At 35.5% G+C, this 25,519-nt stretch overlaps 1 protein-coding gene across 4 annotated transcripts in view; it reads right to left on the bottom strand.

Annotated features, from left to right (window-relative positions):
• The window catches only part of PTPRK (protein tyrosine phosphatase receptor type K), a 572,360-nt gene that overhangs the window by 105,280 nt on the left and 441,561 nt on the right, over nucleotides 1–25,519 (bottom strand). For all 4 annotated transcript variants that reach the window (XM_082633381.1, XM_082633383.1, XM_082633382.1 and 1 more), the window contains exons 8-11: nucleotides 21,224–21,526; nucleotides 6,715–6,824; nucleotides 5,462–5,663; nucleotides 1,623–1,728 (exon numbers count right to left, since the gene is read on the bottom strand). In XM_082633381.1, the coding sequence (XP_082489507.1) occupies nucleotides 1,623–1,728; nucleotides 5,462–5,663; nucleotides 6,715–6,824; nucleotides 21,224–21,526 (721 nt within the window). The remainder of the gene's footprint in view (nucleotides 1–1,622; nucleotides 1,729–5,461; nucleotides 5,664–6,714; nucleotides 6,825–21,223; nucleotides 21,527–25,519) is intronic.

The raw sequence follows: 25,519 nt of genomic DNA, 5'->3' as shown, positions 1-25,519 counted from the left end.
ATCCCAGGTAGCTGGGTAAGTCAGTTGGAAAACATTTTTCCTTGGTAGTAACATTCTTTTAAAAAACTTCTTATTTTAAAAAGTATTTAATTATTTCTTCTTGTAGTATTCCTAGAAATTAGAAATTTTGTGGTAAGTAAATGTAAATAAAGTCAAAGAAAGACTTTTGACTTAAAAACATGTTATCGATAATATACTCACTAATACAATAAAGTTTGTGAACACCAACTATGAGCAAAGGATTTACAAGGTTGCCAACCCCTCTGATCGTCTATGACAAATCTGGGCAGGATTTGTGTTTTGTTGTGATCATTTTATCTTTGATTTACAATGCTTAGCACAGTGTCTGGCACAAAATACATGGTCAGTTAATGTTTGTGTAATAATTTGATTAAATTAATAAAGAGGGTAATTTACATTATGTAGCACTATTGTGCAATAATAATAATATACTGTGTGCAGCTTATATTAAGTAAAGCTGAGTTCACTCAAATATCTAACTCTTAAAAGATAATTGCAAGTACCTGGTAGCTCATTAAACAGTAGCAGAACTGAACAACTATTAAGTAAATTTTATCACAGGTAGGAACATGTGAATGACTCTGATTACTGGTCAATAGTAAATGATGTTGAATGCAAGCATTTTCTCATTCTCCTTTGGATCAGCAATGAGACTCACAGATCACTCATTCATGAATAGCAGTATGGACTTTGCATTTTCACGTAGCCAGTGTTTCACAAGTGTTTATATTACAAATGTATCCAATCATCTCTTTTTCTCTGGTGTGGTATTACCATGATTTTCAGCCAGACATGAGGTAAGAGTCTCCTTCATGGACTCAGGTTCTTTTATCAATTTTTTTTCAATTAACAAAAATATTTCTTCCTTTCCAATGATATAGGATTATTTAAATAGTTAATATGTGCTCATAAGGTCAAATGTATTCATTTTACACATAGAACAAACATTAATTTTATTTTTTAATGAATACATAAACAACTTGATATAACTCAATTATGAAATACCTGTACTAATTTCTGTTCCTTGATTTATTTCTCAACAGAAGTATGAAAACAAAAGTATCCACAAAATCTACAAGTTTCAAATGGAAACTTCCCTAAGTTGACAATCTGTCTAATTACAAACACACAGGAATTAAAATTGTTAGAATGATTTGACTCAATTCCTGAAAATAACATGGCTCATAATTTCTGCAAGATGAGGATAAGGTGGGAGATTTTAATACTGGATAGATAAAGTAAATGGCAAACTGAATTTTAATATTTACTATGGAATTCCCAATAAGCAACAATTTAGGAATTAAAGGTCACATAGGCTGCATTCATTTTAACTATTCTCCTTTTATTTCCTCAAAGCTTCCTATTTTTCAATCACTCATGAACTTATTCATAACAGATTTAATGCAATGGACAGGAGTTATTTTCTCATTCTATACCTGACAAATACCTTCAAATCTTGTACACCATAGATGCCAACAGAGGAAGGGAAATGAAATGGGACTTGAGAAAATAAAATCAAAGAGCAAAGCTGTTAAATGAAACAGCACAGAGAAGTGAATGATTCAGTTCATGAATATCTCAAAATCCCCTCCCCCTCTTACCTGATAGGTGCACCTTTAGCCTGTGCTGGTCTCAACAATACAGTTATTGTGGTGGCAGTTTCATTGAGAGAGGCATCAACTCCTTCATAGTCAGGTAAAGTTGGAGCTGATAAATGATTAATGAGGAAAAAAAAGTTTCAGTCAATGAACAGAAATATATCATAGTTCAAGATAAATAAATGATCCCAACTAAGGGAAAAATCAATACTTAATATCTAATCTGTACCTTAACATATGCCACTGAATGTGAACTCCAGGAACCTAAAGCAGCAGAAGATATGAAGCAAAGATTTGTTGTTGAAATTTAAATTATAATCTGGCAACTTGTGACACACACTCCAAACATTTTGTGAAGATGTTTTAGCTTTTAGTGTCCTGAGATTGTGAAATCAGCATTGATGGGATGGGAGGAAGGTGTTAACAGCCTAGGCCTGGCTGCACCTGGAGATGTGGAGACAGAAATGGCAGGAACCTAGGTAAAGGGCTGCCTGGGAGAGGTGGTGCTGCTTATGACCTAATGGTTGTGGAATGACCCAGCATTAGCTTGGACTGCTTTCACCACTGTGGTCACAATAGAAACATATCTAGGAAGTATGTTGAATGGGAATGGGAACTTTAGCTGTTATTTACCATGAACTAGTGGATTAGTTGCCACATTCTTGAAAAGAAGAAACAAAATTTTTCAAAATATTTGACAGTGCTTGGAGGTGAGAAGGCTTCCTAATCTTGAACTGGGTGAATAACCTCAAATGGCTTTTGATTCTTTCCATACAGAAAGATGTTTAAGGGAGTATATGAACAGTGAACTCTGTGCATTAACAGAAAAACTGAGAACAAATAGTATTTAATAAAAATTTTAGAGTATTTCATTCATTCATTCAACATTTACTGAATATTTATTATGTGTCAAATTTTATGAGATGTGCTATAAATATAAAAGCAAATGAAGTGTGGTTTCTGACACTTATAGAATTAAAAGTAGGGATTCACATTTATCAAGAGTGAGAGTCTTATAAAAATCAAAAAATATATAGCAAAATTTAGGTCACCAAAAGAGGGGACAGTTAATTAGCCAACACAGTGGTTCTCAAACTAGGGAGATCAGAAGCACCTGGAGGGCTTCTTAAAACACAGATCGCTGCCCCTCTCCCCTACGGTTTCTGATTCAGTAGGTCTGGGGAGGGGCCTGATAATGTACATTTCCAGGATATTTCCACGTGATCTGGATGCTGGGGGACCACAGCTGTCTAAACTAGTTGATGCTGGGGGACCACACTTGTCTAAACTAGTGTCGGGGATTAGGAAGATGAAACAGAAGACTTTCACTGTTTAGGCAGTGCTTGAGCTGAATGTTAAAAGAAGAGTAGGGGCTTCCCTGGTGGCACACTAGTTGAGAGTCCGCCTGCCGATGCAGGGGACATGGATTTGTGCCCCGGTCCGGGAATATCCCACATGCCGCGGAGTGGCTGGGCCCGCGAGCCATGGCCGCTGAGCCTGCGCGTCCGGAGCCTGTGCTCCGCAACGGGAGAGGCCACGACAGTGAGAGGCCCGCGTACCGCACAAAAAAAAAAAAAAAAAAAAAAGAAAAGAAAAGAAAAGAAAAACTCATCAGAAAGAGAATGCATGGAATAATATTCCAGAGAGAGGAAACAGAATATCTGAAGATCTCATCATGTGAAAGGACACAGAGTGTTCTAACAGCTACAATTAGTTTGCTATGCCTGGAACTTTGGATTCATGGGTAGGAGTGGAGGATGGGAGGGGCCATAAAATGAAGGGCCACAAATGCCAATCATGCAAGGATGTTTGGGCTTTATCATATTGGATATAATATACTTGATTTTGAAAAAAATTAAGGAAGAAATATATGTTGTACAAAGATGAATAGAAAAAAACACTGGAGCAAGGCAAGTCTAAAGGCAAGGATGCTGCTTCAAAAGATATGTCAATGATCTGCTTAAAATATGATCCAGATGGAAAGAAAGAAACAGTTTAGAAAGAGACAAATTATCTGAGAGTTATTTACAAGTAGAATCAACAGATACTATATAGGCATAATATGTATATGAGTATTATTTTATGTGGGTGTATAACATATCATATGTGTATTATACATACACGCACACACACACATACATATAAACAATACTGCCAAGCATCATGCCTTCAATAACTTGGTTTCACTTTAAGTTGCTTTTAAAATGCTGAAAGATAGAATTACTGGACTCAAGGGATAAATAACAATAAATTACCTTAAAAGTTCAAGTGAGTCTGAGAACCACACTAACCATAAATTTCATTAGCCTTGACTTGATTACTATGTGTTCCCAAGATACAGTGACTGCAACCAAGTTTTAAAGTTCAAATCAAGTATCCATGTACATAGGTTGCTTCAAGTGAAACTGCAGTTAAATAACAAAGAAAATGCTAGGTGGGTGTTCTGGTCTTTATAAGTTTTTTACTCAAAAAAAAAATTGTGTCTGAACCACAATAAATTTTGGCTCTCAATAATGTTCATTTGTTCAATGTTCTCAGTTTTATAAAGTTTATGTAAATTTTGTACATATCTCTGTTGAAGGATCTTATTTATAGCACTATTGCTAATTCTAAAGGGTAGGAAATATGTTTTACTATATCATTGTGTCACCAAGTCATATTTTCTAGTAAAATAATTTCAATAAATATTTAAATTGATGATTTAGAATTGTTCCATCAAGAAAAGAATTGGCAATTTTAATACCTTGCTGTTTTCTAACATAATGAATACTATTTTAAAATTCTTTTTTATTAGACTATTAAGATATATCAAATGCTATGCAAAAGGAACCATAACTCATATTGGAATAATTTTTTCCATGACATAAATTTTTAAAGTTTCATATTATATTAGAAATTTCCAAAGAAAATTTTAGACTTAAAAAAAGTTAGAGAGTATGTGGTTTCTTTCTGATTCAAATTATATAATTTCAGAAGAATGGTAGAGATTTTTTAATGATGTATTATGATACACCACCAATATATGCTATGTAGAACTATAATAAAAACAAACATGAAGGAACAAAAAGAATTTACAAATTCAAAACTAGTATTTTAATATATTAAGTGGTTGACTCTTTAAAACATTTATTTTTCAAATTTAACTTTTCAGTTACATAAGTAACATATATCCATTTTAGTAATCTTAAATAAATAAGATAAAATATTAATACACATACGCTGGGGTAGATATAGGGCATATTGCAAAGCTAATTCCTAGCAAACTGGGAAATTGTGAACATAACATAATCTGAAATTTAATTGTATTTGTTAATCAACCTAAAATTCTCCTGCACATTACCATTCTGACATTTAGTTGAATTTATGTGAGATCTCTAAGAGAAAGAAAAGTTCATATTTGTTTGTCATAAAATTATCAGAATGTCAGGGAAAAATGGAAGAGAGACAAAGTATGTAGTACTGCAAGGATCTTCTACCATGCTTTTGATAAAATCCATTTACAGTAAAGATCAGATACCATAATAATTACCAACTCCTCAAACGTATAACAGGTTTTTAATATGAACTTTCATAATGAACTTTTAAAAATTTCTAATTAAGATATAATATAGTCTTTAAAAAGACCTTTGTCAATTAAAAAATGACAGAGATTTTGAGATTTTGGGGGTTTGGACATATAACAAATGATAATCTGTATTCAGATAATTCTTTAAAGTGCCTTTAATCATGACTATTTATATTAAAGATTCAATAAATGAGGTGAATTACACTCAGTGTATATGTGATTCTCTAGGACATACTATTACAAACCAATTCTGTTTGCCCTGTATTCATTTGCATACCTGAGATATTGGTGGTCACATTGATGGCTGTGGCTGGCCCAAAGCCTTTGACTGTGCTGGCTCTTATGAAAAACTGGTAGGTGGTTCCAGGATGGAGATGCATGAAGACATGGTGTGTACTGTTCCATAAATTTGATACAGTCTGGGGAGGTCCAGCCACTGGAACTGCAGGATCAAATGATCTTATGCTGCTGTAACTGACCTGTTTTAAGAAATATGTTTCCTATTACATATCCAATATAAGTCATAATACATTCTAAATAAACCCCCTTTGAGTAAGATAGAGTTCAAGGGCATCTGTGTGGAATGAATCACATTTTTTTCACTTCTTTTCCTTCTCTTTTTGATATGGGTATTTCACTGTCATTCTGTATCTATTGTCTGTCTGGCTGTTTCTCTATTTATTTATCTATTCATCCACAGATAAACCTAGAGTTATCTGACTGGATCAATATACATCTATTTTCTTCCATCAAAAGATAAATGAATATACTTAAATATGAATATATATCTATATATAATCTTATGGACATATATAATATAATGCATATGAAACCCAGAAAGTCCCACCAAAACTGCATCAAGAAGAAAAAGATAATTTGAACAGACCAATCACTAGAAGTGAAATAGTATAGTGTAATAAACTCTCTGCAAACAAAACTCCCCATTCCTGTGATGTACTCTGTTGCCACTAGAAAGTAAGTATTTTATGCTATAATCAACACTGATTACACAGGAACAGAACTACACATTCGTGCAATTAAAATGATGCTTTCTTTTCTTCTTTTCAGGTCCTCATATTTAAAAATAAGATAATGATTTATATTCAAAGTTGAGATGAAGCTCTGTAATAGTCAAGTTTATGATATATTTTGCTTTTTAGGTGTTTCTCCCCTACTCTGAAACAACTGACATTGAATGGCCTCTCCTAAATCATAGTGTGAAATATGAGTTTCTTAATTTTATAAAAATTTATTCTTTACAATCACCAGTAAGTCTTTTTGACAAGGCCCATCCTACTTCTCTGAAACAACAACATTTACTTAAGAATTTGAAAACTCTAGGTGCCATACAATATTTGTTTTGATGCTTAATTTTGGAATCAAGGAATTGATAAATTAAAACAGAGAAGAACTAACATTGATTTTAATCCCCAATTCTCACTTACTTCTTTACCATTATTTTTCTCTAACATTTTCTTTTACTCTCCCCTTCAATCCATGTTTCAATAAACTTCCTTATTCTCCCAGTACCTCATATTGAGTGATGATTCCATTTGGATCCAAAGGTTCTTTCCAGTTCAAGAAGATCTTATTTTCAAAGGATGTTCCTTGAAGAGAATTGACTGGTACAGGGCCAGGCACTACAAATAAATACATTTTTGGTTATAAGGATCCTTACATCAGAAACAGAAAAAGTAAACATATAAGCTAAACAGGTTAAAAGTAAATAAAAGAAATACAAATGTGTTCTTAAAAAGAAAATAAGCTGTATGGCAAGTTTTTAATAAATGGGAATACATGGGAATTCAAAGTAAATCAATCTATAAGCTTCTAATGCAGATTATGTACAACTGCAAAGTTATTTTTATTCAGAAGAATATTCTATCACCTTAGAGAGCTGAATAAATTGTGTAGTCTAGTTTTCTCTGTTGTATACCTCTAATGACATGAAGATCTCATTTGTAATTCGTTTCAAGAACAGAGCTTTCCCTGAAAGATCTCCCTGAAAGATTTTTTGAAGATTATTATAAGCCCCTAAAGTGTCTCCATAAACAGTGTTCATACAATAATAAATTATAATAATAATTAACACTCCTTAGACTCAAAAGCCAAACTATATAGTACTGAATTGAAATGTTCATTAACAGTCAATCTGACTTTTATAGCTATATTTATTACATTTCTATAACTTAAAAAAAGAGCATTGATCATTACAATTTTTTAAAAACTCCTTAAGATGAATAGGTTTTAAAGTCATTGCTTCAGTCTTTCGAATGAAATTCCCTTTTTCAAAGCTAAGAATCAAACCATTTTATAACGCTGGACTTGTTTAGAACTCAACTATCAACATAACTGGTTTTGAAGTGTCCCCAGGTATGACAAGATTTGAGAAACCATTCCAGTCCTTATTTGCAAATGTCATATAACCCAGTGGCAGCAATGAATGATGTGTCAGCTTCTACAGACAAAATACAAGATACGAGATACTTTTGCTATTGTCTATTTTCCTTTTATATATTTTATTTAAATATTCGGTTGCTATTTATTTACATAAATCTCCAGTTTCTTGTTCTCATAATGCTTAAAAATATATCCTATCCATCCTACTTTGCTTAAAAATATGCTTTCTCTTGAAAATATCAACCCAATATTGGGCAAATGTGTTTTTTAATTAATATTTTTCCTTAATCTAACGTTTCAGTGAACTTTACACATGACATTATCTAGAAATGTAGTTTCAGAGTACACAGCAATTTTGTGAGGACTGAAATAAATTAAAAATCACTGGATCAAAGTAAATGCATTGCAATGTGGCCAGCAGCATCAAGAAATTCTGAATGGTATGTCAAAAGAGTAAGATTTATTTCAATCTACAAGCAGATGATGAATGATGTTATGACCTCTGGGAGAGCCAATATAATTTGGCATATTAATAATGAATTCATAAAGGAAAAAACCCACAGTAAACAGAAAAGATGCCAGGACTAAACTCTAGAAGATATATTCATTCATCTAACAGCTGAGGGCTTGGGGAAAAGTTAACCTAAGGCATCCACTCCCCTCGACCCCCAGGTCCACAGTATTGGCACAGGCTATGCAGTTATCGAGGCTGAGGGACCGTGATGGCCCCTGTGTGTAATCTGTGGCATCTGCTGAGGCTACCATGGGCCTTGGTTTGTTTCCTAAGAGAATACCTGTTGTTTCCATTCCACTCAAATGACATAAGCTTACAACTGTAGTTAAGGGAAAGTATTTATTTGCCTCTCCACACCTCTCATAGAGGGTGGCTGTTGGGGGGAGGAGGAAGTAAAGCCCCAACTAGTGAGTAAATGTTTATTTGATGGTATTATAATTACTACCTGTATTCACCAAACACGATTTGGTCAAAAAAATAATATGAAATGGCATGGATATGTTTCAAATTCTTCACAAATAAGGATAGTTTTTTTAAATTTATTTTTTTTAATTTTATTATTTGAAAGCTATAGATGGTATTTTACTTTATTCTATTATTTTATTCTATTTTATTTTACTTTTTGGCTGCATTGTATGGCATGCAGGATCTTAGTTCCCTGACCAGGGATCAAACCTGTGCCCTATGCATTGGAAGTGTGGAGTCTTAACCACTGGACTGCCAGGGAAGTCCCAAGGATAGTTTTAAATGTTTGTAAATTCTACATTGAGAGAAGGGTAGAAATGGAAAGTAGCCTTCCTGGAATTTGTGTATTTCTCTGCTCTTCTTATACATGTTCAACTTTGTCAACAGGATTCACTTCATACACTTATGGAAAAGTTTGTGTGAAAATTATAGCCAAGAGAGTTCCACACTACTGATCTTGCACTGAGACCAGCATAGTGAATGAGGGAAAGAATTACACTTAGATGAACTACAAAACACACACATAAAACATATGGAGGAAAGGGGTGAGGGCACAGACAAACTATATTCAATAATTTTCTACAGACAACCTGTATTCAATAATTTTCTATGTTTGAAGGAAGACAATTCTTTATACAGACATCTATATGTACATATGATTTGTGCAAATACAACATGAAGTTACTAAGATCATCATCATGGCAGTCTTCATAGTGCAGGAAATGTCCTCTCACATTTCCACATCAACAACTTTTAATGGAGACAGAATGCTGACTTTTATTCCCCTGCTTATAATTTATTTGAGAGCTGTTTCAGCTAAATTTTTTTTTTGCACATAAAAAAGTCCCTTAAAATATAACTCTCAAAGTGGAAGAGAAGAAAATGAAATGTGGGTGGGGCAAGATTATATTAAATAAGCTTTACAGCCTATAAAATATAATAAATGTACATTTAAAAATAGCTTTGTATTAGTCAAAAAATGTCCCCAAACCAGGCTTTTCTGCTGAGTTAACTTCACAATATTGATTTTTATGAATGCTAGAATAAAAAGTGAAAAAAAAATCTCTTACACAAAAGTCTACCCATGCATTAAAAAATGCATACAATAAATTAAATATAAATTCTACCTTAGGGTTCTGGTGGGAAATCATTCTAGCTTTGCTCTCATGGTTTATGGATGTACCCAGAATTCTTATTTATTTATTTATTTATTTATTTATTTAAATTTATTTATTTAGTTATTTATTTATTCTTTTGGCTGTGTTGGGTCTTCATTTCTGTGCAAGGGCTTTCTCTAGTTGCGTCGAGCGGGGGCCACTCTTCATCACGGTGCGCGGGCCTCTCATTGCCGCAGCCTCTCTTGCTGCGGAGCACAGGCTCCAGACACGCAGGCTCAGTAGCCGTGGCTCACGGGCCCAGTTGCTACGCGGCATGTGGGACCTTCCCAGACCAGGGCTCGAACCCGTGTCCCCTGCATTGGCAGGCAGATTCTCAACCACTGCGCCACCAGGGAAGCCCCAGAATTCTTTTCATGAAATTATATTCTTTTATTAGATGGCCGATAATTTATTATTTTTCTATGTATACAGGGCAGCAATAACTTAGCAAGACTGACTTAATTAGATCATCATAATCCATTGATCTTCCAACAATAGATTATGATTTAGATATTCTGTCACCCCCCCCCCCAATTCAGGAACATTGAGACACATCAAGTACTCTATGTAGAAACTGGAGTTTATAATGAGCAGATTTGGAGCCTGAATTATTTGCAAATACTTCATAGAAAGCTTGTACTTCAATCATTTAGTTTTATATAAAAAGCAAAAAATTAAAAAAAACCCTTACAGTAGAAGGAATTACTTTGTGACTATACTACCATGAAATAATAACGTGCACCTCAATACATTACAAACAATAAAAAAATTCTTCAAAACAGAGGTTAAAATAAAACAAAAGTAGGAAATATTATTGAAATTAGACCGAATAGTTAATGCCATTTTACTTTTACAAAACTATTTCTAGATGAAATAAATAACACAGTCATGAGTTTGATCAATTTTAAGACATAATTTAAATTTCCATAGCAATTCACTTCCTGATTAGTAATCTGGTCATATGTGTACCCAAAAATACATTTAAAAATTTAATGCAATGTGAAAAAAGATTATGTAAGCCTGACTGCATTCTTTGGTTTGTGGAAAGAAAAGCAGACTAAAAACTCATACCAAAGAATACCATCAAAATGAATTATATTGTTAGAGAATGACTGACTGAAGAACCACAAAACTCACATAACTGAGACTAATATTACCAATTAAGAAATTAAGTTTTTTCATATATATGGAATCTAAAAAAAAAAAAAAGGTTCTGAAGAACCTAGGGGCAGGACAGGAATAAAGACGCAGATGTAGAGAATGGACTTGAGGACACGGGGAGGGGGAAAGGTAAGCTGGGATGAAGTGAGAGAGTGGCATGGACATATATACACTACCAAATGTAAAACAGATAGCTAGTGGGAAGCAGCCGCAGAGCACAGGGAGATCAGCTCGGTGCTTTGTGACCACCTAGAGGGGTGGGATAGGGAGGGTGGGAGGGAGACGCAAGAGGGAGGGGATATGGGGATATATATATATATGTATAGCTGATTCACTTTGTTATAAAGCAGAAACTAACACACCATTGTAAAGCAATTATACTCCAATAAAGATTAAAAAAATCTTTTTTTTTCAATTTTAAGCCAGGCAATAAAACATGAGTACATTCTTACTACAAAAATCACGGATTATAAAATGTATAGTGTACAATGAACAAATGGGACCTAATCAAACCTAAAAGCTTTTGTACAGCAAAGGAAACCGTCAATAAAACTAAAAGACAACCTGCAGAATGGGAGAAAATATATGCAAACAATGCAACTGACAAGAGGTTAATACCCCAATATACAAACTGCTTGCACAACTGAATGTCAAAAAAACCCAAACAACCCAATCAAAAAATGGGCAGACAACCTAAATAGACATTTTTCCAAAGAAGACATACATATGGGCAACAGGCACAGGAAAAGATGGTCAATAACCTTATCCTTAGAGAAATGCAAATCAAACCCACAACGTATCACCTCACACTGGTCAGAATGGCCATCATCAAAAAGTCTGCAAATAATAAATGCTGGAGAGGGTGTGGAGAAAAGGGAATATCTGCACACCTTTGGCTGGAATGTAAACTGGTGCAGCCACTATGGAGAACAGTATAGAGGTTCCTTAAAAAACTAAAAATAGAGCTACCATATGATCCAGCAATCCCACTTCTGGGTATATATCCAGAAAAGACAAAAACTCTAATAATTCAAAACAATACATGCACTCCGATGTTCATAGCAGCACTATTTACAATAGTCAAGACATGGAAACAACCCAAGTACCCATAAACAGACAATTGGCTTAAGAAGATGTGGTATATATATATACAATGAAATATTACTCAGTCATAAAAAAGAATGAAATGTTGCCATTTGCAGCAACATGGATGGATCTAGAGAATCCTACACTTAGTGAGGTAAGTCAGACAGACACATACTATATGGTATCACTTACATGTGGAACCTAAAAACAATGCAAATGAATCTATATACAAAACAGAAACAGACTTACAGACACAGAAAACAAACTCATGGTTACCAAAGGGGAGATGGAGGGAGGGAGGCATAAAGTAGGAGTATGGGATTAATGGATATGAAGTACTATACATAAAATAGATAAGCAACAAGTATTTACTGTATAGCTCAGGGAATTAAATTCAAGATCTTGAAATAAACTATAATGGAATATAATCTGAAAAAAAATAACTGAATCACTTTGCTGTGCAACTGAAACTAACACAATTTATAAATCAACTATACTTAAAAATGTTTAGTATAATATAGACATAATATTTATCCCACTTTATAAAATGAGATAGAGATTTTTCAGAGCTTTTGAATCCATGCTTAGACTTCCCATTTTGATACTCTACCTATGAAACAACTACACTCAACCACTGTTTCTTTCATAAGCATGTGTTGTATGTGTGTTGTGTGTGGGGGGGCAGGGGGGTAATACGAGTGTTTGTGTGTTTATGTATAAAAGCAGGGTTTGTTCTTTAAAATGTTGTTAATGTTTTGATTAAGTGCAAGTTCAAACATGATAGCTGAGGTGACTGTTTTATTGTCTCAAAGATGACAAAAATACATTTATCATGAATAAGTCTTAGGCTTATTCTTTTTTTTTTTTTTTTTCATACTGAACAACTTAATCTTTTTCAGGGATTACTATTTTCAGGTCTCTCACACTTCATCCCAAATGGTTTACCAAGCTTTTTTCCCAAAAACATGGTTCCTTCCCCAAAAGTAATTATGGTGCCAGTTGGTTACAATAATGGTTTTTTAAATCTTGACAAAAATAATTAAATTTATAGCAAAAAAGTTAAGAAATTACACTGTTATGAATTTAAATACAAGGCTATTATATACTTTAATTATTTCCTTGATTCAATTATATTAAAATTGTTTCAGAGATTTATATTAGCTTATTGTCACTTACACTTCTGTTAGGAAGCTGCTCTGTACTTTTACAAATAACTTGACAATAGTCCAAGTGACCAAGTGAACTCTGAATAGCTAGACTTTCTCTTAACCTAATCACAGATCATTTATCTCAATTAGATTGATTCACCTTTTTTTTTTTTTTTTTAGCACTAGTCAATCTCTGGCCTAGATCTGTGTACATGCACTTTTTTTTTTTTTTTTGTCTCCCTCCCACCCTCCCTATCCCACCCCTCCAGGCGGTCACAAGGCACCAAACTGATCTCCCTGTGCTATGCGGCTGCTTCCCACTAGCTATCTACCTTACGTTTGGTAGTGTATATATGTCCATGCCGCTCTTTCACTTTGTCACAGCTTACCCTTCCCCCTCCCCATATCCTCAAGTCCATTCTCTAGTAGGTCTGTGTCTTTATTCCTGTCTTACCCCTATGTTCTTCATGACATTTTTTTTTCTTAAATTCCATAGATATGTGTTAGCATACAGTATTTGTCTTTCTCTTTCTGACTTACTTCACTCTGTATGACAGACTCTAGGTCTATCCACCTCATTACAAATAGCTCAATTTCATTTCTTTTTATGGCTGAGTAATATTCCATTGTATATATGTGCCACATCTTCTTTATCCATTCATCCGATGATGGACACTTAGGTTGTTTCCATCTCCGGGCTATTGTAAATAGGGCTGCTATGAACATTTTGGTACATGTCTCTTTTTGAATTATGGTTTCCTCAGGGTATATGCCCAGTAGTGGGATTGCTGGGTCATATGGTAGTTCTATTTGTAGTTTTTTAAGGAACCTCCATACCGTTCTCCATAGCGGCTGTACCAATTCACATTCCCACCAGCAGTGCAAGAGTGTTCCCTTTTTTCCACACCCTCTCCAGCATTTATTGTTTCTAGATTTTTTGATGATGGCCATTCTGACTGGTGTGAGATGATATCTCATTGTAGTTTTGATTTGCATTTCTCTAATGAGTAAAGATGTTGAGCATCCTTTCATGTGTTTCTTGGCAGTCTGTATATCTTCTGTGGAGAAATGTCTATTTAGGTCTTCTGCCCATTTTTGGATTGGGTTCTTTGTTTTTTTGTTATTGAGCTGCATGAGCTGCTTATAAATTTTGGAGATTAATCCTTTGTCAGTTGCTTCATTTGCAAATATTTTCTCACATTCTGACGGTTGTCTTTTGGTCTTGTTTATGGTTTCCTTTGCTGTGCAAAAGCTTTTAAGTTTCATTAGGTCCCATTTGTTTATTTTTGTCTTTATTTCCATTTCTCTAGGAGGTGGGTCAAAAAGGATCTTGCTGTGATTTATGTCATAGAGTGTTCCGCCTATGTTTTCCTCTAAGAGTTTGATAGTGTCTGGCCTTACATTTAGGTCTTTAATCCATTTTGAGCTTATTTTTGTGTATGGTGTTAGGGAGTGATCTAATCTCATACTTTTACATGTCCCTATCCAGTTTTCCCAGCACCACTTATTGAAGAGACTGTCCTTTCTCCACTGTACATTCCTGCCTCCTTTATCAAAGATAAGGTGACCATATGTCCGTGGGTTTAACTCTGGGCTTTCTATCCTGTTCCATTGATCTATCTTTCTGTTTTTGTGCCAGTACCACACCGTCTTGATTACTGTAGCTTTGTAGTATAGTCTGAAGTCAGGGAGCCTGATTCCTCCAGCTCCATTTTTCGTTCTCAAGATTGCTTTGGCTATTCGGGGTCTTTTGTGTTTCCATACAAATTGTGAAATTTTTTGTTCTAGTTCTGTGAAAAATGCCAGTGGTAGTTTGATAGGGATTGCATTGAATCAGTAGATTGCTTTGGGTAGTAGAGTCATTCTCACAATGTTGATTCTTCCAATCCAAGAACATGGTACATCTCTCCATCTATTTGTATCATCTTTAATTTCTTTCATCAGTGTCTTATAATTTTCTGCATACAGGTCTTTTGTCTCCTTAGGTAGGTTTATTCCTAGATATTTTATTCTTTTTGTTGCAATGGTAAATGGGAGTGTTTCCTTGATTTCACTTTCGGATTTTTCATCATCAGTATATAGGAATGCCAGAGATTTCTGTGCATTAATTTTGTATCCTGCAACTTTACCAAATTCATTGATTAACTCTAGTAGTTTTCTGGTAGCATCTTTAGGATTCTCTGTGTATAGTATCATGTCATCTGCAAACAGTGACAGCTTTACTTCTTCTTTTCCAATTTGGATTCCTTTTATTTCCTTTTCTTCTCTGATTGCTGTGGCTAAAACTTCCAAAACTATGTTGAATAAGAGTGGTGAGAGTGGGCAACCTTGTCTTGTTCCTGATCTTAGTGGAAATGGTTTCAGTTTTTCACCATTGAGGACGATGCTGGCTGTGGGTTTGTCATATATGGCCTTTATTATGTTGAGGAAAGTTCCCTCTATGCCTACTTTCTGCAGGGTTTTTATCATAAATGGGTGTTGAATTTTGTCGAAAGCTTTCTCTGCATCTATTGAGATGATCATATGGTTTTTCTCCTTCAATTTGTTAATATGGTGTATCACGTTGATTGATTTGCGTATATTGAAGAATCCTTGCATTCCTGGAATAAACCCCACTTGATCATGGTGTATGATCCTTTTAATGTGCTGTTGGATTCTGTTTGCTAGTATTTTGTTGAGGATTTTTGCATCTATGTTCATCAGTGATATTGGCCTGTAGTTTTCTTTCTTTGTGACATCCTTGCCTGGTTTTGGTATCAAGGTGATGGTGGCCTCGTAGAATGAGTTTGGGAGTGTTCCTCCCTCTGCTATATTTTGGAAGAGTTTCAGAAGGATAGGTGTTAGCTCTTCTCTAAATGCTTGATAGAATTCGCCTGTGAAGCCATCTGGTCCTGGGCTTTTGTTTGTTGGAAGATTTTTTATCACAGTTTCAATTTCAGTGCTTGTGATTGGTCTGTTCATATTTTCTATTTCTTCCTGATTCAGTCTTGGCAGGTTGTGCATTTCTAAGAATTTGTCCATTTCTTCCAGGTTGTCCATTTTATTGGCATAGAGTTGCTTGTAGTAATCTCTCACGATCTTTTGTATTTCTGCAGTGTCAGTTGTTACTTCTCCTTTTTCATTTCTAATTCTATTGATTTGAGTCTTCTCCCTTTTTTTCTTCATGAGTCTGGCTAATGGTTTATCAATTTTGTTTATCTTCTCAAAGAACCAGCTTTTAGTTTTATTGATCTTTGCTATCATTTCCTTCATTTCTTTTTCATTTATTTCTGATCTGATTTTTATGATTTCTTTCCTTCTGCTAACTTTGGGATGTTTTTGTTCTTCTTTCTCTAATTGCTTTAGGTGCAAGGTTAGGTTGTTTATTCGAGATGTTTCCTGTTTCTTAAGGTGGGATTGTATTGCTATAAACTTCCCTCTTAGAACTGCTTTTGCTGCATCCCATAGGTTTTGGGTCGTCGTGTCTCCATTGTCATTTGTTTCTAGGTATTTTTTAATTTCCTCTTTGATTTCTTCAGTGATCACTTCGTTATTAAGTAGTGTATTGTTTAGCCTCCATGTGTTTGTATTTTTTACAGCTCTTTTCCTGTAATTGATATCTAGTCTCATAGCATTGTGGTCGGAAAAGATACTTGATACAATTTCAATTTTCTTAAATTTACCAAGGCTTGATTTGTGACCCAAGATATGATCTATCCTGGAGAATGTTCCATGAGCACTTGAGAAAAATGTGTATTCTGTTGTTTTTGGATGGAATGTCCTATAAATATCAATTAAGTCCATCTTGTTTAATGTATCATTTAAAGCTTGTGTTTCCTTATTTATTTTCATTTTGGATGATCTGTCCATTGGTGAAAGTGGGGTGTTAAAGTCTCCTACTATAAGTGTGTTACTGTCGATTTCTCCTTTTATGGCTGTTAGTATTTGCCTTATGTATTGAGGTGCTCCTATGTTGGGTGCATAAATATTTACAATTGTTATATCTTCTTCTTGGATCGATCCCTTGATCATTATGTAGTGTCCTTCTTTGTCTCTTCTAGTAGTCTTTATTTTAAAGTCTATTTTGTCTGATATGAGAATTGCTACTCCAGCTTTCTTTTGGTTTCCATTTGCATGGAATATCTTTTTCCATCCCCTTACTTTCAGTCTGTATGTGTCTCTAGGTCTGAAGTGGGTCTCTTGTAGACAGCATATATATGGGTCTTGTTTTTGTATCCATTCAGCCAATCTGTGTCTTTTGGTGGGAGCATTTAGTCCATTTACATTTAAGGTAATTATTGATATGTATGTTCCTATTCCCATTTTCTTAATTGTTTTGGGTTCGTTATTGTAGGTCTTTTCCTTCTGTTGTGTTTCTTGCCTAGAGAAGTTCCTTTAGCATTTGTTGTAAAGCTGGTTTGGTGGTGCTGAACTCTCTCAGCTTTTGCTTGTCTGTAAACGTTTTAATTTCTCCATCAAATCTGAATGAGATCCTTGCTGGGTAGAGTAATCTTGGTTGCAGGTTTTTCTCCTTCATCACTTTAATTATGTCCTGCCACTCCCTTCTGGCTTGTAGAGTTTCTGCTGAGAGATCAGCTGTTATCCTGATGGGGATTCCCTTGTGTGTTATTTGTTGTTTTTGCCTTGCTGCTTTTAATATGATTTCTTTGTGTTTAATTTTTGACAGTTTGATTAATATGTGTCTTGGCGTATTTCTCCTTGGATTTATTCTGTATGGGACTCTCTGTGCCTCCTGGACTTGATTAACTATTTCCTTTCCCATATTAGGGAAGTTTTCAACTATAATCTCTTCAAATAGTTTCTCAGTCCCTTTCTTTTTCTCTTCTTCTTCTGGAACCCCTATAATTCGAATGTTGGTGCGTTTAATGTTGTCCCAGAGGTCTCTGAGACTGTCCTCTGTTCTTTTCATTCTTTTCTCTTTATTTTGCTCTGCAGCAGTTATTTCCACTATTTTATCTTCCACCTCACTTATCCGTTCTTCTGCCTCAGTTATTCTGCTATTGATCCCGTCTAGAGTATTTTTTATTTCATGTATTGTGTTTTTAATCGATGCTTGATTCATCTTTAGTTCTTCTAGGTCCTTGTTAACTGTTTCTTGCATTTTGTCTATTCTATTTCCAAGATTTTGGATCTGGGAAATAGAATCTTGGATCATCTTTACCATCATTATTCTGAATTCTTTTTCAGGTAGACTGCCTATTACCTCTTCATTTGTTAGGTCTGGTGGGTTTTTATCTTGCTCCTTCTCCTGCTGTGTGTTTTTCTGTCTTCTCATTTTGCTTATGTTACTGTGTTTGGGGTCTCCTTTTTGCAGGCTGCAGGTTCGTAGTTCCTGTTGTTTTTGGTGTCTGTCCCCAGTGGCTAAGGTTGGTTTAGTGGGTTGTGTAGGCTTCCTGGTGGAGGGGACTAGTGCCTGTGTTCTGGTGGATGAGGCTGGATCTTGTCTTTCTGGTGGGCAGGTCCACGTCTGGTGGTGTGTTTTGGGGTGTCTGTGGACTTTTTATGATTTTAGGCCACCTCTCTGCTAATGGGTGGCGTTGTGTTCCTGTCTTGCTAGTTGTTTGGCTTATGGTGTCCAGCACTGTAGCTTGCTGGTCGTTGAGTGAAGCTGCGTGCTGGTGTTGAGATGGAGATCTCTGGAAGATTTTCGCCGTTTGATATTATGTGGAGCTGGGAGGTCTCTTGTGGACCAGTGTCCTGAAGTTGGCTCTCCCACCTCAGAGGCACAGCACTGACTCCGGGCTCCTCAATTTGGGATGATGTGTTGTCTATTCATGTATTCCACAGATGCAGGGTACATCAAGTTGATTGTGGAGCTTTAATCCGCTGCTTCTGAGGCTGCTGGGAGAGGTTTCCCTTTCTCTTCTTTGTTCTCACAGCTCCTGGGTCTCAGCTTTGGATTTGGCCCCGCCTCTGCGAGTAGGTCACCGGAGGGCGTCTGTTCTTCGCTCAGATAGGACAGGGTTAAAGGAGCAGCCTCTTCGGGGACTCTGGCTCACTCAGGCCGGGCGGGAGGGAGGGGCACGGAGTGCGGGGCGAGCCTGCAGCGGCAGAGGCCGGCGTGACGTTGCACCAGCCCGAGGCGCGCCGTGCGTTCTCCCAGGGAAGCCGCCCCTGGATCCCGGGACCCCGGCAGTGGCGGGCTGCACAGGCTCCCGGAAGGGCGGTGTGGGCAGTGACCTGCGCTCGCACACAGGCTTCTTGGCGGTGGCAGCAGCAGCCCCAGCGTCCCACGCCCGTCACTGGGCTCCGCGCTTTCAGTCGCGACTCGCGCCCGTCTGTGGAGCCCCTTTAAGCAGCGCTCTTAATCCCCTCTCCTCGCGCACCAGGAAACCAAGAGGGAAGAAAAAGTCTCTTGCCTCTTCGGCAGCTCCAGAGTTTTCCCGGACTCCCTCCCGGCTAGCTGTGGCACATTAGCCCCCTTCAGGCTGAGTTCTCGCCGCCAGCCCCAGTCCTCTCCCTGCGCTCTGACCGAAGCCTGAGCCTCAGCTTCCAGCGCTGCGCACCCCGGCGGGCGAGCAGACAAGCCTCTCGGGCTGGTGAGTGCCGCTCGGCACCGATCCTCTGTGTGGGGATCTCTCCGCTTTGCCCTACCCAGGTATGTGGGGAGTTTCTTGCCTTTTGGGAGGTCTGGGGTCTTCTGCCAGCGTTCAGTAGGTGTTCTGTAGGAGTTGTTCCACGTGTAGCTGTATTTCTGGTGTATCCGTGGGGAGGAAGGTGATCTCCGTGTCTTACTCTTCCGCCATCTTACCCGGAAGTCCCTAGGCTTATTCTTTGAAATTTTATGAATACGCATAATTTTAGGACAATATTGTTTCCTTGAATGTCTGAGCTAAATGAGGTTAAAAGCTTTCACTTCCCTTTATTATGACAAAAACAACAGAACAATCCAAGATCATTTCCATTTTTCAGAGTGAGAAAGCTTGAAGTAATAAGGAGAATTTCTAGAAACTATGGAATATTGACCCATTTTATGGCAATCTCATACTTGGTAGGCATCAAAATATACATCTGAGCCTAAAGTTTAGAACTCGAGGGAAATTGGGAACACTCAGGTATCAAATACATTCTGTTTTCTGAAACCCAAACAAAAATGTAGATGGAACCTTAGAGATCATCTAATTTAACCTTTTCATAATAGAGTTGAGAACTAGAGAACTAGAGGGGTGAAAGGATTTGCTAAGGTTACAGAGTTATTAGAGCCAGAACTGAAAACTCATGATTCCTGACTCCAGTTCGGTTTTGCCTCAATTCACTATATAGCACACTTTTTCCCCCTGCACGCTTTCATTCATAAAAGGAAATATTGCAAATGAAATGTCTTACATTGGAAGAATACAGTGTTATTATTAGATTATCATTTTTATACATTTTTGTCTAGGATACTATTTTTTTAAATCAGAATATGTATTCAAATTCACATTAATGACATACTATATTATGTGTGTGTAACTTATAATATTAATATAAATGTTTCTTCCTATTATTCAATAATTTAGAAGTAATACACATAGAAATTGGGCAAGTTATAATTCAATTACTTGGGTGGTAAAAAGATAGATAAAAGATGATAGCTTGCCAATATCTGATAAGGACCTTTATTTAGACTTAAACATATAAACTTTGACCTTCTTTTATATTTATAATTACATAAAACTATCTAAAAATAAATAGAATGGGTAAACAATGCTGCTTTCAAATCTAAAGGAAAGAAAGCTATTACTATTGATCTGTAAAATGCAAAAAACTATATTTTTAACTAAGTGCATTTCACCAATAGGTAATCGATGTAGTGCCACAAATGGTGAAAATTATTTTTGAACATTTGATAAAAACTTTATTTAGACTTTTAGGGTAGTTGCTACTTTTCTAATATTGTATAAAAATGGAAAACAATAAAGGAATAGTTCATTTAGTATTTGATGCTACCCTGAAGAATATTAAGTTTTTTGTTAAAGGCAAACCCTTTCCAAAGTTAACCCTGTTAAAAGTATTTAGCAGATTTCGGAATCCAATTCAATTTTGGGGACTCTAGGCAAAACTGTAAGCAAGTACATAATTCTTGTCATATAATTCCCCTCTTTAAAAATAAGGAAGTATGAGCATACCATCTTCATCAGTTTGAATAATCGTCTCTTCACTCTCCTTCCTGCCTTCTGGATTGGTTAGGATCATCTTGAGGCTGACGTTTGTATAAGGTGGCAGATGGTTCACAACATGCTGAGGGGCTTTGGGGTCCATGTCCAAACAGTCTGCCTTGCTCTCATTGTGACCACGGAAGTAATGGTAGCAGATAGTGACATTAAAAGTGTGGCAACGAGTGATGTTGTAACCCAGGGATTCCCAGTCCACAGCAATGCGTCTTGCCTGTATCTCAGCAATCTTTAAAGTCTTTGGGGTTCGCATAGGTTCTGAAAAATAAATCAAAGACACAGATAGCTGTCAACTTTACCATGAATAATCTTGAAAAAATTTAACACTGAGCATGACATAGCATGTGTAAACCTAGGAAAATCTGGAAGTCATCGTTTATTCTCATTTTCTTTATTACTCATGATCTTATTCTTAAAGGTTTCTGTTAGGGCTATGATTTACCAATGGGAAGAGAAATGGGAAGTAAAATGTCCACAATCCATAGTACTCAGGAACATGGAAGAAAAATAAAAACCTGAAAATGTGGCCACAATGCTTTTATAGTTGTTTCTGTTGTTACTGCCCTATTCCCCATCTTTCTTTGGTCATTATTGAGCAAGTGAATTAGCTAATACATCATAATGGATGAGAGTCAACATGTTATGCTCTCTGATTTGTCATGTCACCAAGCTATGCTGTATACTAATTAGTCTAGTTGTAATACTAAACTACCATTTACAAAAATGATGCAGATATTAATTAACATTTATTATTTCAGTAATGATGTTGTTCATCAAAGCAGAAAAATATCTGAGAAAAATTGCAAGAACACATGTGGATATTCATATTGTCATCTATCCTTCTTGATCTCTTTTTGTCTTTCTCTAGGAAATGCTCAGGTTTGATAATCCATTCAGTGTCACTGAAACCAAACTGGGAAGTGAATTTCCATTCAACTGGAAAATGCTGGCAGAACTAAACACTCTGAAGACTGGAATCCATCCATCACTGCTTCCCAAGTGTATACTTTTCTCATGCAAGACTAACTTTAATCATCTAACTTAATCAAAATAATTACCCTATGAAAGTCATGGCCATGGCAAAGTCTACACAGTAAACAAACCAATACACAGCAAAACTTTAATACATTGATTTGACAAAGAGATTAAAGTCAAGGTCAAGGTTGAGGCCTTGTTGGTGCCTCCATTAGCTCACGAGGGATTGTTAGTTCTCATGAAAAATATAAATCAGTAGGGAAAAAGTGAAGAAAAATAAGTAATACAAAAAGCCCAATATGGGTGTTTTTTATAAATTTTCATTTCTGAGATTAAAATCTTAGTTGTGTGAAAATAATCAGCATGGCACACAGATGGCACACCCAAATTGGGATTCCAGTTCAATATATTTAATGTGCAATGTGAAATACACTCTGGTGGCCATTTAATTTAAAACCTCAAAACTATAAAAATACATATATATATATATATATATGCAAATTAATCTTTGGTAGAATCCAAAGTTTAGGTTTTAAATTCTGTCTGATCTTCTGATTATTTACAATATCCAGTCCCCCTATTTTACCACTTTTGTTTCAGTGTTAAGTAGGCTGGAAGAAAGATGTGTTTTTTTAATCATTTAAAAAAATATCTTTATATGTCTAGCTCTATGTTATCATTTTCCCCACCAGGCACAAGAGTGAGATGATATTTTCCTTTCCGTCTAGTTAGACTAAAAACACAGTCTTTGGCATCACTGCCCACAAACTGGCCAGGCACTTATAGGTAGGATCATCCAAAAACTTCCCAGATAAATTGTGACTTTGCTGCCTGTTAGGTAGCAATCAGATACAACTGAGTGGCCACATTGCAGTTAGTCCATACGTTGTTCTAAAAGTGTCTAGATTGAGAAATTTCTCCAGAAAATACCTGATGCATATGAATGCAAGTATCCTATATAGCAATAAGAGAAAACACCAATAAATATTTATTCCTCTGCTTTAATTTTTTTAGGTCTAGTAGTCATATACCTGTTTTCATACACCCTTCATTTTGAACCTGACATCTTATTCCTTTATAAACTTCTCTTTTTCCAAGTGATCATTCTCTTTCATACATCTTTTCATTTTATGCCACTATTCAATTTGCACTTACCCTGCATTCTAATACAACTTTAAAAGACTAAGAAAAGCATAAAGAAATTGAAGAAGACACAAATGAAAGATACTCAGTGCTCATGGATTGGAAAAATCAATATTGTTAAAATGGCCATACTACTGAAAGCAATCTACAGATTCAATGCAATCCCTATCAAAATTCCAATGGCATTTTTTTCGAAGAAATAAAACAAATAATCTTAAAATTTGTATGAAACCACAGAAAAACCCCAACTGGCCAAAGTAATCTTGAGAAAAAAGAACAAAGCTGGAGGCATCATGCTCTCTGATTTCAAACTATATTACAAAGTTAAAATAATTAAAACGATATGATATTTGTACTAAAACAGACACATAGATGAATGGAACAGAATAGAGAGCCCAGAAATAAATGCACACATATCTGGTCAATTAACTTATGAAAAAGGAGTCAAGAATATACAATGGGGAAAGAACTATCTCTTCATTAAATGGTATTGGGAAAACTGGACAGTCATACGCAAAAGAGTGAAACACAACCACTGTCTTACACCATATACAAAAATTAACTCAAAATGGATTAAAGACCTGAAAGTAAGAACTGAAATCATAAAACTCCTAAAAACAAACAAACAAACAAAAAGATGGTAAGCTCCTTGACACAGGTCTAGGCCATGACTTTTTTTAATCTGACACCAAAAGCAAAAATAAATAAGTGGGACTATATCATACTAAAAAGCTTCTGCACAGCAAAGGAAACCATCAACAAAATGCAAAGGTAACCTACTGAATGGAAGAAAATATTGGCAAATCATATATCTGATAAGCAGTTAATATCCAAAATATATAAAGAACTCCTACAACTCAATAGCAAAAAAACCCCAAACAAGCTGATTAAAAAATGGGCACAAGATCCAAAGAGACATTTTCCCAAATAAGACATACAGATGGTCAACAGGTACATGAAAAGATGTTCAACGTCAGTAATCATCAGGGAAATGCAAACCAAAAGTACAAGATATTGCCTCACACCTCTCAAAATGGCTGTCATCAAAAAGATAAGATATAACAAGTGTTGGTGAGGATGTGGAGAAAAGGGATCCCTTGTGCACCGTTGGGAATATAAATTGGTGCAGCCACTATGGAAAACAGTATTAAGGTTCCTCAATTAAAAACAGAACTACCATATGATTCAGCAATTCCACTTTGGGGTATTTATCTGCAGAAAATAAAAACACTAACTGAAAAGATATATGCACCCCTATGTTCACTGCAGCACTATTTACAAGGAAACAACACAAGTGTCCATCAAGGGATGAATGAGTAAAGAAAATGTGTTTACATATACATATCTATGCATATCTATATATATACCATGGAATATTATTAAGCCATGAGAAAGAGCAAAATTTTGACATTTGCAGCAACATGGATAGACTTCCAGGGTATTATGCTAAATGAAATATATCAGACAGAGAAAGACAATACCATATAATCTCTCTTATGTGTGGGGTCTTAAAAACAAAAACAAAAAATAACCAAAAAAACAAGATCATAGATCAGTTAGAGAGAACAGATTGGCAGTTGCCAGAAGCAGGGGATGAGGGGTCAGAGAAATAAGTAAACGGGGTATAATGTATTAAAAAATAAAATGAAATAAAAATTTTAAAAGAATCTGTTTTACAGATGTATGACACAACTTCATTGGTAGTAGTGGAGGAAAATTTAACCTTAGTAACTTTGGCAATGAGTAGAAACTACAAGACCAATAAAACTCCAAAAAGCAGAACAAAAAACAACAAAAAAAGTGGATATTCATAGGAATGGTTTAAAGTTTACACATGACTTTAGTCATCACAGAGGGACTATATTTCTGAACAGCAAATTTAGAGGCCTCTTTTAAAAAAAAGAAATAAAAAAAAGTGTACACATGAAAGTGAAAAAAAGTGGAGATGCAAAATGGTAAAGAAAAAAACCCTACTTAACACTTCATGTACTAAAAGCCTCTACCATTTGCCTGTCAAATTTCTGACTACATATTTACATTTTCTCCCAAACTAATAATAAAATAATTTAAAAAATTAATTTCTCTATTTATAAAGTTAAATAATTATAAAAATAAATAGAAATTTTCTTCTCC

Source organism: Mesoplodon mirus (assembly GCF_964341445.2).
Source record: "Mesoplodon mirus genome assembly, chromosome: 10".
In the NCBI taxonomy this organism is placed as follows: Eukaryota; Metazoa; Chordata; class Mammalia; order Artiodactyla; family Ziphiidae; genus Mesoplodon; species Mesoplodon mirus.
The sequence above is the reverse complement of the archived record's forward strand: the minus strand, read 5'-3'. Positions and strand labels throughout refer to the sequence as shown.